Raw genomic sequence first — 14930 nt, forward strand, 5'->3', positions numbered from 1 at the left:
TTTTATTACTGTTCGCCAGTAAGTTGACTTTATCTCTGACAGGAAGTTAAAAGTTAACTTAAATTATAAATTAAGACAGATACTCAGTGTTGAGGGAGCAGCTTCAGTCTATGATCTAGTCTGTTTTAAGTTTTTTCCGGATGATTCTGAATCTGTTTTGCCTATCATCTTTATATGTTAAAAAAAGGGCACCCGAAACTGTACTGTTCATCTTTGCAGCCAGATACTTATCACTGGATGCTAATCCTGAACCTTGCTTTTGACTGACCAACCGAATAACATCACCAGAGACCGGCTCCAGCTTGAAGAGGTTTGATGAACTATTTATGCAGTGAGCGCCAGGTAGTAGTTTCTGAAAGAAGTAATTAATTTCGAACTTTATCAATAGCTATATTTGCCAACAACAAAGAACATATTCAAGCTTAACTGTGTAGTAGCACCCACATTGAAAGAGGGCCACATATTTGGCAAATCATGCCTGATAGGACTAATGTTTCTTACAACCAGAATCAAATTACCTGGTTACTTCGATTCAACGTCAAAATAGCCATAACGCCCCCCCCCTCCCTTCCCCCAATTTAAAACATCTTTGTCTAATACTGGCATGGACTACGATTCATCTAATGATATTCTATTCTATATACAAGAAAGCACTGCATGTGATTGAAATGTACTCTGGTAGGCTCACATGGAAATATGTATCCATAAATATCTATCCCACGAGTGGCTAATTTAGATGAAAGTGAATACCATGCGGATGTTTCGAAAACAAAGACCCCAAAAGCGAAGACCGAAGACCTAATACCCCCTCATCGAAAACGAAGACCCCCTGATCGAAAACGAAGACACCCTGATCGAAAACGAAGACACCCTGATCAAAAACGAAGACCCCCTGATCGAAAACGAAGACCCCCTGATCGAAAACGAAGACCCTTTCGCCTCAGCTCAGACCTAAAGACAAATTCTGTCAAGTGCATTGTCAGTATTGACATACACAAGACAGCATTTGTATTAAACTGCGACTTAGGGGAAAATTAGGTATCATTACAAATCCTGGGAGGGGAAGGAGTGGGTGGACAATACTCGTGTTCGTTTACCTAAAATCTGGAATCCGGAATCCGGAATCCGGAATAAAAGAAAAAACAAAAATGAAAATTCGTCGACATGAAAATTTCATCGAAGGTTAAAGTCACTTGGGAAACAGTTTTTATAGCTCTTGAAAAATTATAATATCAGTCAGGAGCCCAGTGAAATTTTCAAAAGTTTCCCTTAGATTTCAATTGCTTAGGCAGTTGAGCCACTCATTTGGAATACTGAAGGTTCCCAATCTTCAAACGTACCCTTAAATACCCCTACACCTCTTCCTACTCGATAACGTTTCCTCCTGCCATAGCACGTAGATAGACAATGAAACGTAACTAAAGAAAAGAGTCAGTGTTGCCTTTATCACTCATCAACTCTTCGCAAGACTCACTGTCTTTGCATAATAATATAAAAAGTCTTGAAACAAATCCGTGTTGGGGTGGCTTAGATTTCATCTTAAAAAAAAAAAAGCTTTGAATTGGCACCGACCCTGGGGCCCGTTTCTCGAAAGTCCCGATAATTAACTGGCCCGGAAAGCTGTTGTTGTTTACATTCAAGGTCGCGGTTTCAATAGTTTTGCAGATAATATTACAAAACTATCAGTTAACAAAACAAAATGGACTGGTTTGTTAGCTACGACCCGCACTTTTATTCTTTAGATTTTCATTTGAATATTTGATTTCGGGCCCGATAAGTTACCGGGACTTTCGAGAAACGGGCCCCTGGATAGACAGCGGGCAAAGTTATTTATTCATTTATCAACTCATCCGTCCGTCCGTCCGTCCGTCCGTCCGTTCGTTCGTTCATTCTTTCATTCCCTTCGTTCCTTCGCTCATTCACTCACTCGGTCGTGGTTCTGTCATGCCTGCCGGCATACATTCGTACGTGCAATCATGTATGCATGTATTCATTTATGCACCTTTTTACAAAAGAGTGTCGAACTGCCGGTACAAAGGAAACGTTTTATGTCGATGGCCTTTTTTGAAATACAGTAAGAAATACAGGAGCCTGTGAACGATTTCCCATAATTTAGTAATCACAATAGCAGGCTGTAGATAACAAATTATTTTATATCCTCTAATTCTAGATACCTTGGAAGCCGGTAGATCTATTGATTTTGATTTAGAGGTAATAAGTCTAAATATTTTAAGCCCCATTCCCACCCTTATGCCCAAACAATTTGTTGAGCCGTAATATACGTTAGTCACAATGTTATGACATGTGTAAAGATACATTTCCATCGTCACCATTGTGAATGCGCTAATTTGCCTACTGTGCCTGTCAAAACACCACCAATCGTACACATCGCTCTCCCCTAGCTTTTCCGAAAGAACGAAAATTCCCTACTCACAAGCCAATCAGCATACGGCAAGTTGCACAGAAAAAGAAAAATAGAAAGAAAACAAAGTCTTTCCTGATTTACTGATTCCGTTTATTTGATTTTATAAAAATAGATAGGTGTCGTTTTGGTGTGTTTTAAAGTTTTACGCTTTAAAGGGACTGTCTTAGAATACTAACACTTACACAAACTTTTGAAAATTTCACTGGGCTCCTGACTGATATTATAATTTTTCAAGAGCTATAAAAACTGTTTCCCAAGTGACTTTAACCTTCGTTGAAATTTTCTTGTCGACGAATTTTCATTTTTGTTTTTTTTTTTATTCCAGATTCCGGATTCCGGATTCCGGATTCCATGTTTTAGGTAAACGAACACGAGTATTGTCAACCCACTCCTTCCCCTCCCAGGATTTGTAATGATACCTAATTTCCCCTAAATCGCAGTTTTATACAAATGCTGTCTTGTGTATGTCAATACTGACAAAGGCACTTGACAGAATTTGTCTTTAGGTCTGAGCTGAGGCGAAAGGGTCTTCGTTTTCGATCAGGGTGTCTTCGTTTTCGATCAGGGTGTCTTTGTTTTCGATCAAAGGGTCTTCGTTTTCGATGAGGGGGTCTTCGTTTTCGATCAGGGGTCTTCGTTTTCGATGAGGGGGTCTTGGGTCTTCTGTCTTCGCTTTCGGGGTCTTCGTTTTCGAAACAACCAATACCATGCAGCTTGAAAAAGTGGAGCCTACTTTTGTTCTTCTCAAGTGTTTCCCTTGTATCTCACAACATTAATTTCTTGAGGCTATTCTTTCTTTGAAAATTCATTTTATCTCACTGGTGATTGGAAATAATAATAATCATAATAATAATAATAATAATAATAATAATAATAATAATAATAATAATAATAATAATAATAATAATAATAATAATAATAATAAAATCAAACAGCAACAGGTTCAAAGCAATTTCCCTGTGGACATTTTCTAGACCTAAGCTAAGCCTGTTATGCTGTTAATCATTACATCCTTATTGAAAAATTATATCATTATGGAGTTAGAAGAGTTGCAATCAGTGATTGGTCCTAGGAGTGACCTAAATTACAGAAAGTAAGTGGTATCACTAGGACATGACGTTGATTCGGATAAACTGGAAGTTACTAGAGGACTCCACAACGCTTAGAGACTTTTATCAATTCATCAATATGTTCTCATAGCAATTTGAGTTAATGTTATTGAATATTGCAAGGACTTGTTATTTTTCATACGCATCAAAGGAATTAGTGACTAAACTAAAAGTAATAAACATTTAGGAGTTCTAATTCTCCTTGATTCCTCTTTAAATTGGAAGCATCACGTTCACCATGTTAGTAAGAAATTATCCAGAAGTAATGGTCCCCTATGTAAACTCAGACACTTGGCTGACATTCAGGTTTTAATCCAACTATACTGTGCTGTTGTTTTTCCATTCTTGTATTAAGCTAAGTGCTGTTTTGTTTTGGGGGTACGCCGATTAAGCTAATAATATTAACTCTTTATATGGACTTTAAAAGAAAGCTATTTGCCTGATAACTTTTTTCAATTTAATGCTCATTCGGCTCTACTTTTCGCTCAGTTAAACTTGCTAAAATTGCTAGACATAATCAGATTCCATACGGTGTACTTTATGTATCAGTTTTCTAACCGTAAAATGCCCAAAGCTTTTACTTGATTTTCCTCCAAATTCGTAATAAGCTCAACTACATTACTCGTTTTTGCTACTCGATCCACTTTTTTATGTTCTAAAGCTCGCACTTATTATCGTTAACTGATGATATAAAATTACTAAGACCTACAATCTGGAATGAAATCAACAACTCAATTTAGTCTCTACGTAATCACCCGTTTAAACGCCTTTGCCAGTTTATTACATTCAGAGACACTTGTATTTACTTGTCGCCACTTTTTAAATTGATTAATTAATTAATTATTACTATTTTTACCTGACTAAAAAATAAATTAAATGCAAACCTTTAAGTGGTAGCCGACTATTGAAGTTTATCTGGTCATTGTCATTTCGGGTGCCATGCTACCATTGAACTTTCTTGTTCAAATTAAAATTAAGTATTTTAATTAATTTTTTTCATTTTTGGATACAAATAAATTTTGGTTGTTGTTGTTGTCCTGGAAGGAGATTAATCATCAACAAGGTACTACATGTCAATGTAGAAACATTGTGACTTCATACGGGGATTATCTCCATGACACAGCACCTTTAATAAGCTGATTCACAACAGGAAGTCTAGGGCAATCTCAAGTTTTCCGTCAAGTTCACATTTTAAACTCAGTCTATCGAATCCATAAGAAGCGATAGCAATTACGCCCCAAAGATATCCCCTCATCGATAAATTACAAATGGAAATGGAATACTGGGTATATAGGCAAAGCATTTCTTGGGGATTCGTAAAGAAGGGGTTTTATCAGTATGGTGGGGGAAGGAAAGGTTTGCGTGGCGGTTTTTTTGCAGAAGTATTTTCTCCCTCAGGGCTTCAGTCATCCAAATGTATATTTTAATACGTATATGGACAGCGGATCTCGCAGGGGAAAATGTTGAAGCACAAATGACACACTACAAATCCAAATTTTGATTCGAAAAAAAATTAAAAAAGCTCGGTTGACTTACCTCAAAAACTATCATGCTGGCGTTTATGACTTTCAGGGAATAGTTGGATTGTTGGTGAGCTATCTCAAAGCATGCTACCTGACTATCTCCAATCCGCTTCATAGTCAAAACTTCAAGAAAACAAAAATACATTAAACACACACACAATCCGACTACGAAATCTTTAAATTAATATTTCCGGAGTGACCCGAAATTTAGAAAGGAAGACAATCGTTTCCAAGCATGGCGAACGATTGAAACAAACACCACGAAATAAGGGAATGAATGATTGCGCTTGAATGAAAACTTTACAATACATTTTGAAGGTCTAATCAGTATAATTACTTAAGCAAAATTTAAAGGAAAAGTAATATTTGATAGCTAGAAGTTTCAGTTTAGCTTTCTATTATTCTCATTTAGTAATTGTGTTCACATTTCAAGGGTCCCGTTGGGCTCGTTATCAAGATTCTATAGGTTTGACAAACGCGTGCAAATCAAGATATTCCCAGCCCCTCAACTTGCTCCACACAAGATCAGACTGACATACTCAATTTGAACTGCCAAAAAGAAATTAAATGCTACATTGAAAAAACCCAGAATCAAATAGCTCCAGGTTAAATTGTAAGTGGAGCAACTTGAAACACGTTCTAAAACCATCGGGGATATTCTAAAATGCATTTTTTGGAACAAATGAAGGAATTTGTTATTATCTCTTCCATAAAAAATACTGATTTTTGGCAATAATTAGGGTTTTTTATCATTTTTTTACCATATTGTCAGAAACTATGGTAAGAAAACATCTTTTCGTATGTATTATTGCCAACTATTACAAAATTGCAACATTTCAAAAATAAGTGAATTTTGATCTTTTCTTACCAGAAATCGATGTCTTTGATGTATCATGGTAATCATTTTAAAAAAAGTGCAAATTTGTGCCGACGAGGAAGTGGCATGAATTGAACTGAAGTTGTTGTTTTCTGCCATAGACAGTGAAAACATGGCAAAAAATCGCAATGTCTCGCTATTATTGTCCAAAAACTCCAACAAAATATTAAGATGTAGGTTTTACTACTGCAAAAAACACAATTTAAGATGATATATTTGCCAAGTTTTAAAAAAAATGGCAAAATACATATAAAAAGTGTTAGATGTTGAAAGGTACATGGAAATTTCCGTGTACCTTTAGCAAAAGATGGTAAAAGGTACATGGAAATTTCCGTGTACCTTGTAGCAAAAGATGTCGAAAGGAACATGGAAATTTCCGTGTACCTTGTAGAAAAAGATGTCGAAAGGTACATGGAAATTTCCGTGTACCTTTAGCAAAAGATGGTAAAAGGTACATGGAAATTTCCGTGTACCTTGTAGCAAAAGATGTCGAAAGGAACATGGAAATTTCCGTGTACCTTGTAGAAAAAGATGTCGAAAGGTACATGGAAATTTCCGTGTACCTTTAGCAAAAGATATCGAAAGGTACATGGAAATTTCCGTGTACCTTTAGCAAAAGATGTCGAAAGGTACATGGAAATTTACGTGTACCTTGTAGAAAAAGATGTCGAAAGGTACATGGAAATTTCCGTGTACCTTGTAGCAAAGGATGTTGAAAGGTACATGGAAATTTCCGTGTACCTTGTAGCAAGAGATTTCGAAAGGTACATGGAAATTTTCGTGTACCTTGTAGCAAAAGATTTAGAAAGATACATGGAAATTTCCGTGTACCTTGTAGCAAAAGATGTTGAAAGGTACATGGAAATTTTCGTGTACCTTGTAGCAAAAGATGTTGAAAGGTACATGGAAATTTTCGTGTACCTTGTAGCAAAAGATGTTGAAAGGTACATGGAAATTTTCGTGTACCTTGTAGCAAAAGATTTCGAAAGGTACATGGAATTTTCCGTGTACCTTTAGCAAAAGATGTCGAAAGGTACATGGAAATTTCCGTGTACCCGTTTAGCGAAAGATGACGAAAGGTACATGGAAATTTCCGTGTACCTTTAGCAAAAGATGTTGAAAGGTACATGGAAATTTCCGTGTACCCGTTTAGCGAAAGATGACGAAAGGTACATGGAAATTTCCGTGTACCTTTAGCAAAAGATGTCGAAAGGTACATCGAAATTTCCGTGTACCTTGTAGCAAAAGATTTCGAAAGGTACATGGAAATTTCCGTGTACCTTGTAGCAAAAGATTTCGAAAGGTACATGGAAATTTCCGTGCACCTTGTAGCAAAAGATTTCGAAAGGTACATGGAAATTTCCGTGTACCTTGTAGCAAAAGATGTTGAAAGTTACAAGGAAATTTCCGTGTACCTTGTAGCAAAAGATGTTGAAAGGTACATGGAAATTTCCGTGTACCTTGTAGCAAAAGATGTTGAAAGGTACATGGAAATTTCCGTGTACCTTGTAGCAAAAGATGTTGAAAGGTACATGGAAATTTCCGTGTACCTTGTAGCAAAAGATTCGAAAGGTACATGGAAATTTCCGGTACCTAGTAGCAAAAGATGTTGAAAGGTACATGGAAATTTCCGTGTACCTTGCAGCAAAAGATGGTGAAAGGTACATGGAAATTTCCGTGTACCTTGTAGCAAAAGATGTTGAAAGGTACATGGAAATTTCCGTGTACCTTCAGCAAATAATTTCGAAAGGTACATGGAAATTTCCATGTACCTTAAGCAAAAGATGACAAGAAAGGTACATGGAAATTTCTATTTACCCTTGAGTAAAAGATGTTGAAAGGTACATGGAAATGTTTGTGTACCTCTAGCAAAAGATGAAAATGGGGTATGGATGTTTTACCATAGGTCTCGGGTATGGATATTATACCTTAAGAAGGCCTCTGGTATAACCATGATCAATACTTCAGATCGGGTATGTCATACCACGAGTCTTAGCCAGTACAAATGCTTATGTACCACTGTCCAGTACATAACGATTTATCCGCTCTTTGAATAACAAAGGCCAGATCTGGGTATAACATATGTGGCCTAAATCAATGGTAAAGCATCGTCACTAATTTCTGCTACAAGTTTTTATTGCCCGCATCGGTTTTAATCTTGACAGATTCAGCAGTTTAATTCCGTTCTAACTCATAGCCGCGTGAACAACACTTTTTCTAATGAGAGGTGTAATGTCCGCGACTGCCCAGACCCAATGAAAGAAAGTGTAAACTGCACCTGAAAATAATATTAATATGACATTAATATGGTCCGCTTAAATAAAATGCTGTATTCTACCGAACCGGTTGACTAAAAGCGACTTGATTGAAAAAATCCCAAAAATTTAGCAAAAACATTCTTTTTTTTTTTAAATAACAAACAAAAAACAATTCGTTACATTTTCAAGCTTTTTTTTTATTACTTCTCGACATTTCGCAAACACATAAGGTTTTCTTTTTGAATGATAAGGTAATGTGAAGATTTTCTTTTATGGGAAGGTAATTCCCGCACCAACCGCACGTTTCCTGTGGATTGCAAACCGACCCGTTTTTAAAACCGCAAGGAAAAAAATTAGTGCCCTATAATATTTCGTGTTGTGGTCGAGCAGATAAACACGTACGAAATAACATTTAAAGTAATGGGAAAATATGGCAATATTACAAGTCTCTTCTACACCATTGCACATTAAGGTTACCGGCCTTTAGAGGTTTCTCGCGCCCAAAGGATGTAGCACGTCCGGTTTAAACTGTGGATACCTAAGCCCCTATACCAAATTAAAGCTTGTAGAGCTGGCTATAGAAACTATACCGAGAATTTTGTAATAAAATGAATTGTCCAATTTTTCACGACCTCTAAATGCGAGCGTCCGAATCACCTTTCGAAAGCTACACGTCAAAGCGAATTTTGTTTTTCGCTAATTTAATTTGCTCCTCAGTTTCCGGACCCAAAGCAAACGTGTCTGCGTGTGAAAAGTTACAGAACATTTACGAAATAAGATTTAAAAAATGTGGAGTGATTGAACAAAAATCGCTCTCGGAGAAAAAAATATTTCGAACTAAAAAATTCGCAGAAACGTTTTTGTTGTTTATTATATGTTAAACTACAACTAGTGTCCAAAATTGAAGTTAAACGAACAAATTCCCTTTTGAGTTTTAGCTCTTTAAAGTGTCCCCTTCAAGTGAAAACATGGATTCGAGAAAACAGCGTTAAAGATTCAACAATTCATTTTATTTTATTTTTTTGGTATAGTTTAATAGCCAGCTCTATAAGCTTTAGTTGATACAGGGGATTATGTAACTATAGCTAGTTTAAATCGGACGCGCTACATCGCTTGGGCGCGAGACACCTCTAAACTTATACTTTTGCGTAGAAAATATCAGCGAATATATGGTATTCACATTTGTATTTACTAGTTAATTGCTTGCGAGACCGAAAGGAATGTTATGATCCATAACGTAATGATACAACATAACTCCGTATTACGAACTGTTTTAAACTTATCCAGAGAAATAATGTAGTTTTCCTACCGTGAAGAAGGTAAAGCGTATCCACCGCAATTCGTGTCGCTGTTTATCTCTGAATATTACGTTCCATCTTGCTCGGACATGGTCATCTTGAACCAACCCAGGGTTTTTTTCTTTTTCATTTAAGATAGTCCAACAGCTATGTCAGGACAAGTATCTCTAATTCAGTCTTAGCTTCATCCACCGTCGTTCAAGAGAGTGGAAATAGATTAACTTCAGCTTTGAAATATTAAAACTGAAATAACATTTTCGTGCAGTCTCTCCGAGCAGGCATTCCAGCGGAAATAGCAGAGGCCGCATTGTGGTCTCAGTCAATCTAAAATAACAAGGCCCTCTATTGAAAAGCGTAATCATTACATATATCCGGTTTTTGTTACCGAAACATTCCTGACGAGACTGTGGTGAACTAAGAAAACGGTTGAGAGAATTGAGCCCGAAAAAACGAATTGCGCTGGAACAACATACAGTGGTAACTTCCTTTCTTCAAAGAATATAGTTGGCGTAATACTGACATGAATAGATGCTAACCCGTCTGGCTGGTAAGTGATTAATTGTATTCAAACCCATTTCTTACGGAATTAAAGATTCTAGTTCACAGTAAACTAATTGACCCGGATAATTGCGTTTAGCTAAATTTACTCGCACAAAAAATTGTGTGACCCCTTGAGAAACCCACTTGTCTTTCTCAACTCCGCAGACGCCATCGCACTTGAGCGGAGACGAACATCAAGCCATTTCCGACTTTTCGCTCCTTATGAAGGAGCTCTGTTGAATAGAGAACATTTCGTCATACTGTCCTCACTCTAAACTTTCATCAAATGTAACGCTGTTTGTTTGTTGATTTCTCGATAGGATCAACGATACAGGCCGCTGTTCCACACGTGCTCTATGTCCGAATTATAAGATCGGGTAAGGAAGGCCAAAGGAACTGAAGCCAGATGATTAAAAGAGAACACAGACTAGTTGATTAGCACCGACTCAAAACGGCTTCTAAGGCAACATTACATTTTTTCTATCATACCTTTTCCAGCGCCTGGCCTCAACTACCTGCTATCTCTGACGACCTTTCTCAGTCGAAACCATTGTAGGTATTTATAACCTTGACAAATGGAGCACAGGTCTAATAATTTCGTTCTTTTAATTCGCTCTTATTCTTATACAATTTATTAAATGATGATATGTTTAAACTGATAACTGAGCATCATGTATGAGGTAATTTCATCTAATCTTGAACCTTTGATTTAGAACTAAAGGAAACAATAAACTTCTTCAGGATGTGATTCCTTTCTTCATATGTCACTGGAGTAAATGCAGTGATTCCATCCAAAAAAGTAACTTGTTCCTGTTCGACAATTACGAAACTTTGTGTTGTTGTTGTTGTTGTTGTTAAAAGTTATGAGGTGGCCGGGAAGCACTTTGAAATTTCCATGTACCTTTGCATTCTAGAACCGTAAAGGTACATGGAAATTTACGTGTACCTTTGCATTCTAGAACCGTAACGGTACATGGAAATTCCATTTTTTCCATGTACCTTTGCATTCTAGAATCGTAAAGGTACATGGAAATTTTCGTGTACCTTTGCATTCTAGAACCGTAAAGGTACATGGAAATTTCCATGTACCTTTGCATTCTAGCATCGTAAAGGTACATGGAAATTTCCGTGTACCTTTGCATTCTAGAACCGTAAAGGTACATGGAAATTTCCATGTACCTTTGCATTCTAGCATCGTAAAGGTACATGGAAATTTCCATGTACCTTTGCATTCTAGAATCGTAAAGGTACATGGAAATTTCCGTGTACCTTTGCATTCTAGAACCGTAAAGGTACAAGGAAATTTCCGTGTACCTTTGCATTGTAGAACCGTAAAGGTACATGGAAATTTCCATGTACCTTTGCATTCTAGCATCGTAAAGGTACATGGAAATTTCCGTGTACCTTTGCATTCTAGAACCGTAAAGGTACATGGAAATTTCCATGTACCTTTGCATTCTAGCATCGTAAAGGTACATGGAAATTTCCATGTACCTTTGCATTCTAGAATCGTAAAGGTACATGGAAATTTCCGTGTACCTTTGCATTCTAGAACCGTAAAGGTACAAGGAAATTTCCGTGTACCTTTGCATTGTAGAACCGTAAAGGTACATGGAAATTTCCATGTACCTTTGCATTCTAGAATCGTAAAGGTACATGGAAATTTCCGTGTACCTTTGCATTATAGAGTCGTCAAGGTACATGGAAATTTTCATGTACCTTTGCATTCTAGAACTGTAAAGGAACATGGAAATTTCCGTGTACCTTTGCATTCTAGAATCGTAAAGGTACATGGAAATTTCCATGTACCTTTGCATTCTAGAACCGTGAAGGTACATGGAAATTTCCGTGTACCTTTGCATTGTAGAACCGTAAAGGTACATGGAAATTTCCATGTACCTTTGCATTCTAGAATCGTAAAGGTACATGACAATTTCCATGTACCTTTACCTATAAAATCCAGCACCAACTGTCTAACCTGGAATAGAACGGGCGAAAAGTTGAGCATTTTGAAATAAATTTCTTTTCACTGTATTAAATTGGAAGGAAAATGATAAAATGAGCTAATATTTACCGGATGAAGTAAAAACATGGCAAAATAATAAACATTTTTGTTAAATATTGCCACCTTTAAAACTCTTTGGAGAGGAAATGGCACGAAAATGACTAAAATAGCTCAATATTACCAGAAAATCGCCGTTTTAGAATATCCCCGATGGTTTTAGAACGTGTTTTGAGTAACAAGCTCCTTTTTGCTTGAATACAGTAACACTTCATGCAGGGTCTTGTTAACAAGAATCACATCAGCGTTATGGTAAACAACAGCAAAAATACCGCTCCATAGCTTTCACTGGCTTATAAGTGATTTGGTCATACCGAGGGCTTGACAAAAAAATAAAATAAAAATAAATAAATAAATAAATAAATAAATAAATAAATAAATAAATAAATAAATAAATAAACAAATAAATAAATAAATAAATAAAGGGGAAGTTAATTCATATGGCACTTATTTAAGTTGGTACTTTTGGCTGCAATATAGGCAAATGACAGGAAGAAATAGCAACATGTGAATGATGACATGCGTGCACCAAAGTTAAAATTATTCTCATTTTCCTTACTTGCGCTTCTGTCATACTTGTGTGGACTGCTGGCTGAAGCTTTACACTGCCCCAGTGATTGATCACAATCATGGATTCTGACAAGGTTCGCACAGGGCTCTTCGCTTTGCTCCCGACGTACAGCCTGGAGGTTACACCTTATTCCCGTTACAGAGCTGAATCCAAAGACCACTACGAAAACCTTGTCACAAAGAAAACAGCAGATTTTAAGTGTCTCTATCTCTAACCATAAATTTAATATGTCTAGATTACAAGAGTGTTTCTTTAATTTTGTGACAAGCGGCTGGATTGTAATATTTTTTTCTTCCAACGCCAGGCGGCCTCGTACGATATTTTTCAAACAAAAATATTATATCAAACATAAAAACAATTTAATTAAACAATTAGTTTATGTCTGGATGAGAACAAGGACATGCCAAACGTGAAAGTGAAAAAGAAAATACATGAACGTTAATAGCAGTGCTATCTCAGTTCCGGTGATTATACCATATATCTCAGTTACTAGGCTGAGTAATAATACAGAGAAAGACTTCTTCTTTCTCCAATTAATTTCTGACCAGAAAAAACAAGGTACAAGCACAAGAACAACAACGAACAAAAATCACATTAATCACAGAGGAGTACTGCACATTGTGTTATCTGCACACCTAGCACTGTATCCACTGCTGGTGTGAAGGCTTGTTTTCAGCGGAGCCAAAGGATATGGTACAAAAGCTCAGTTGAGAACACCCTTAGCTTGGACATCATAGGCAGAAGACGAAGAGCACTACGTTCTTAATACGCACTCCACACAGACACCTTTCAAGGCTTATTACTTTATACTAGTGGCAAAATGCAGACGTCAATCTTAGTAAAGAGAACGCCACATACATAGAAGCCCATATATTTAGTTCCTGAAATTTGGAAATGCACTTCACACACAAGAAATGCCTGTTACGGTTCGTTTTTACTAGCCAGAAAAACATAAGAATAAGGCCATCATCCTAATGAAGACAGGAGCAACATAAACAGAAAATTTACTACATTTTGCAAAATTTCTTTTATGTTGCACATGTAAGTTTAAGTTATATTCAGTTTCTCTAGAAAATATGTCGTTAGTGCAAAGTACAGTAGAGGCATTCACAGAACTCCATTACATTTCGCACATACACTGCATGGATACTGCACAGTAACTATAAAGGGAGGCAGCAGATTATCAGAAGTACAAGATCGAGTACTTTTGCAGGTATTACAAACCAAAAAAGAAGAGGATGAATCGAAGACATATTTTTGAAAACAGGGATTACATCTGTGAGACTGATCAGAGCTGGTGTATGTTCTTTTGGCAATTAGACCCAATAACAGATAGCTTTAAATGAGGCAAACGAGATGAGGTCTTCTTTGGGTGAGGCACAAGGCGGCAACTATAGTGAAGCCGGTGGGAGAGGATCCTTATGGTTGTGGTTATATTGCTAGAACAGGCCTAATTTAGTACTAACCAGCGTCAATCTTTCCAGGGAAAACGCCGAAGGATACTGTTGTTTTGATCTGATTGTTGGCCATAGTGAACATGAACTCCCATCATGCAATGTTGATCCAAGTTTAAAATATGCTAACTGGGGCGAAAATGACTTCTATTATCTAAGGTTAAGGAAAATGGAATGACGGACCTGAGGAAACAGTTTCTCTTTCTTTAGGGCGAGGCAGTAGATGACGTCGGAAATATGATAAATTGGAAAACAAAATTGATTTAGTCATAATGCGTCATGGAGTCAGTCGAGCAAAACAAGGCCCTTGCGGATCGGAAACGTGGGTGAAAGTTCTGGAAAGCGGGCAATTCGAAAGTTCGAACGGGAATCTTTCTACTTTGAAAAGGAGCGTTCCACACAGGTTCCACATCGATCAGCTATTAAAAATGTAATAAAAGGAAGCAGAGAATCATGCCTTACAGTTACTTGGTCTTACTTGATTTTAGCTGCTGTTGGGACCTTTGCAGCCTTACCCGTGTCTGTTATTGTTTACAAACGCTTCTATTGTTCAGTCGTTCGATTTGTTTGGTTTACCAGAATATAATGTTTGCGTATTCAAAATAACTGAAAGGAACGGAGAAATTGGATTGAAGGGTTTCTCTTCAGTTGCTTCGACTTATTTGAATCTCCCTACGCCTACAAAAGATATTTACTCGCCAAAGCGAAAAAGTGAAAGATTTTCGATGGTTGGGTTAATTGGTATTTCTGAGCGCCTGTGAGCAATGCAGTGGAGTACTCGAACAGCGGTTAAAGTCCTCTACATTGTATTGT

General features: G+C 37.0%; 1 protein-coding gene across 1 annotated transcript; it reads right to left on the reverse strand.

Annotated features, from left to right (window-relative positions):
- LOC146457092 (uncharacterized) lies at positions 1 to 14010 on the reverse strand. The gene is made up of 3 exons (XM_085092365.1): positions 12652 to 14010; positions 5071 to 5180; positions 1 to 352 (listed from the first exon to the last, which is right to left on the reverse strand). The coding sequence occupies exons 2-3, from the start codon at positions 5170 to 5172 to the stop codon at positions 116 to 118; spliced, it is 339 nt and encodes a 112-aa protein (XP_084948491.1). The 5' UTR covers positions 5173 to 5180; positions 12652 to 14010; the 3' UTR covers positions 1 to 115.
- Between the last annotated feature and the right edge of the window lie 920 nt (positions 14011 to 14930).

This window comes from Pavona decussata, unplaced genomic scaffold, assembly GCF_977016875.1.
Source record: "Pavona decussata unplaced genomic scaffold, jaPavDecu1.1 SCAFFOLD_248, whole genome shotgun sequence".
In the NCBI taxonomy this organism is placed as follows: Eukaryota; Metazoa; Cnidaria; class Anthozoa; order Scleractinia; family Agariciidae; genus Pavona; species Pavona decussata.

Coding starts and splice junctions, on each gene's coding strand:
- LOC146457092 (XM_085092365.1), bottom strand. CDS start 5,172: ATGAAGCGGATTGGAGATAGTCAGGTAGCATGCTTTGAGATAGCTCAC. Junction 353..5,070: donor CCAGCATGATAGTTTTTGAG/GTAAGTCAACCG, acceptor TACTTCTTTCAG/AAACTACTACCTGGCGCTCA.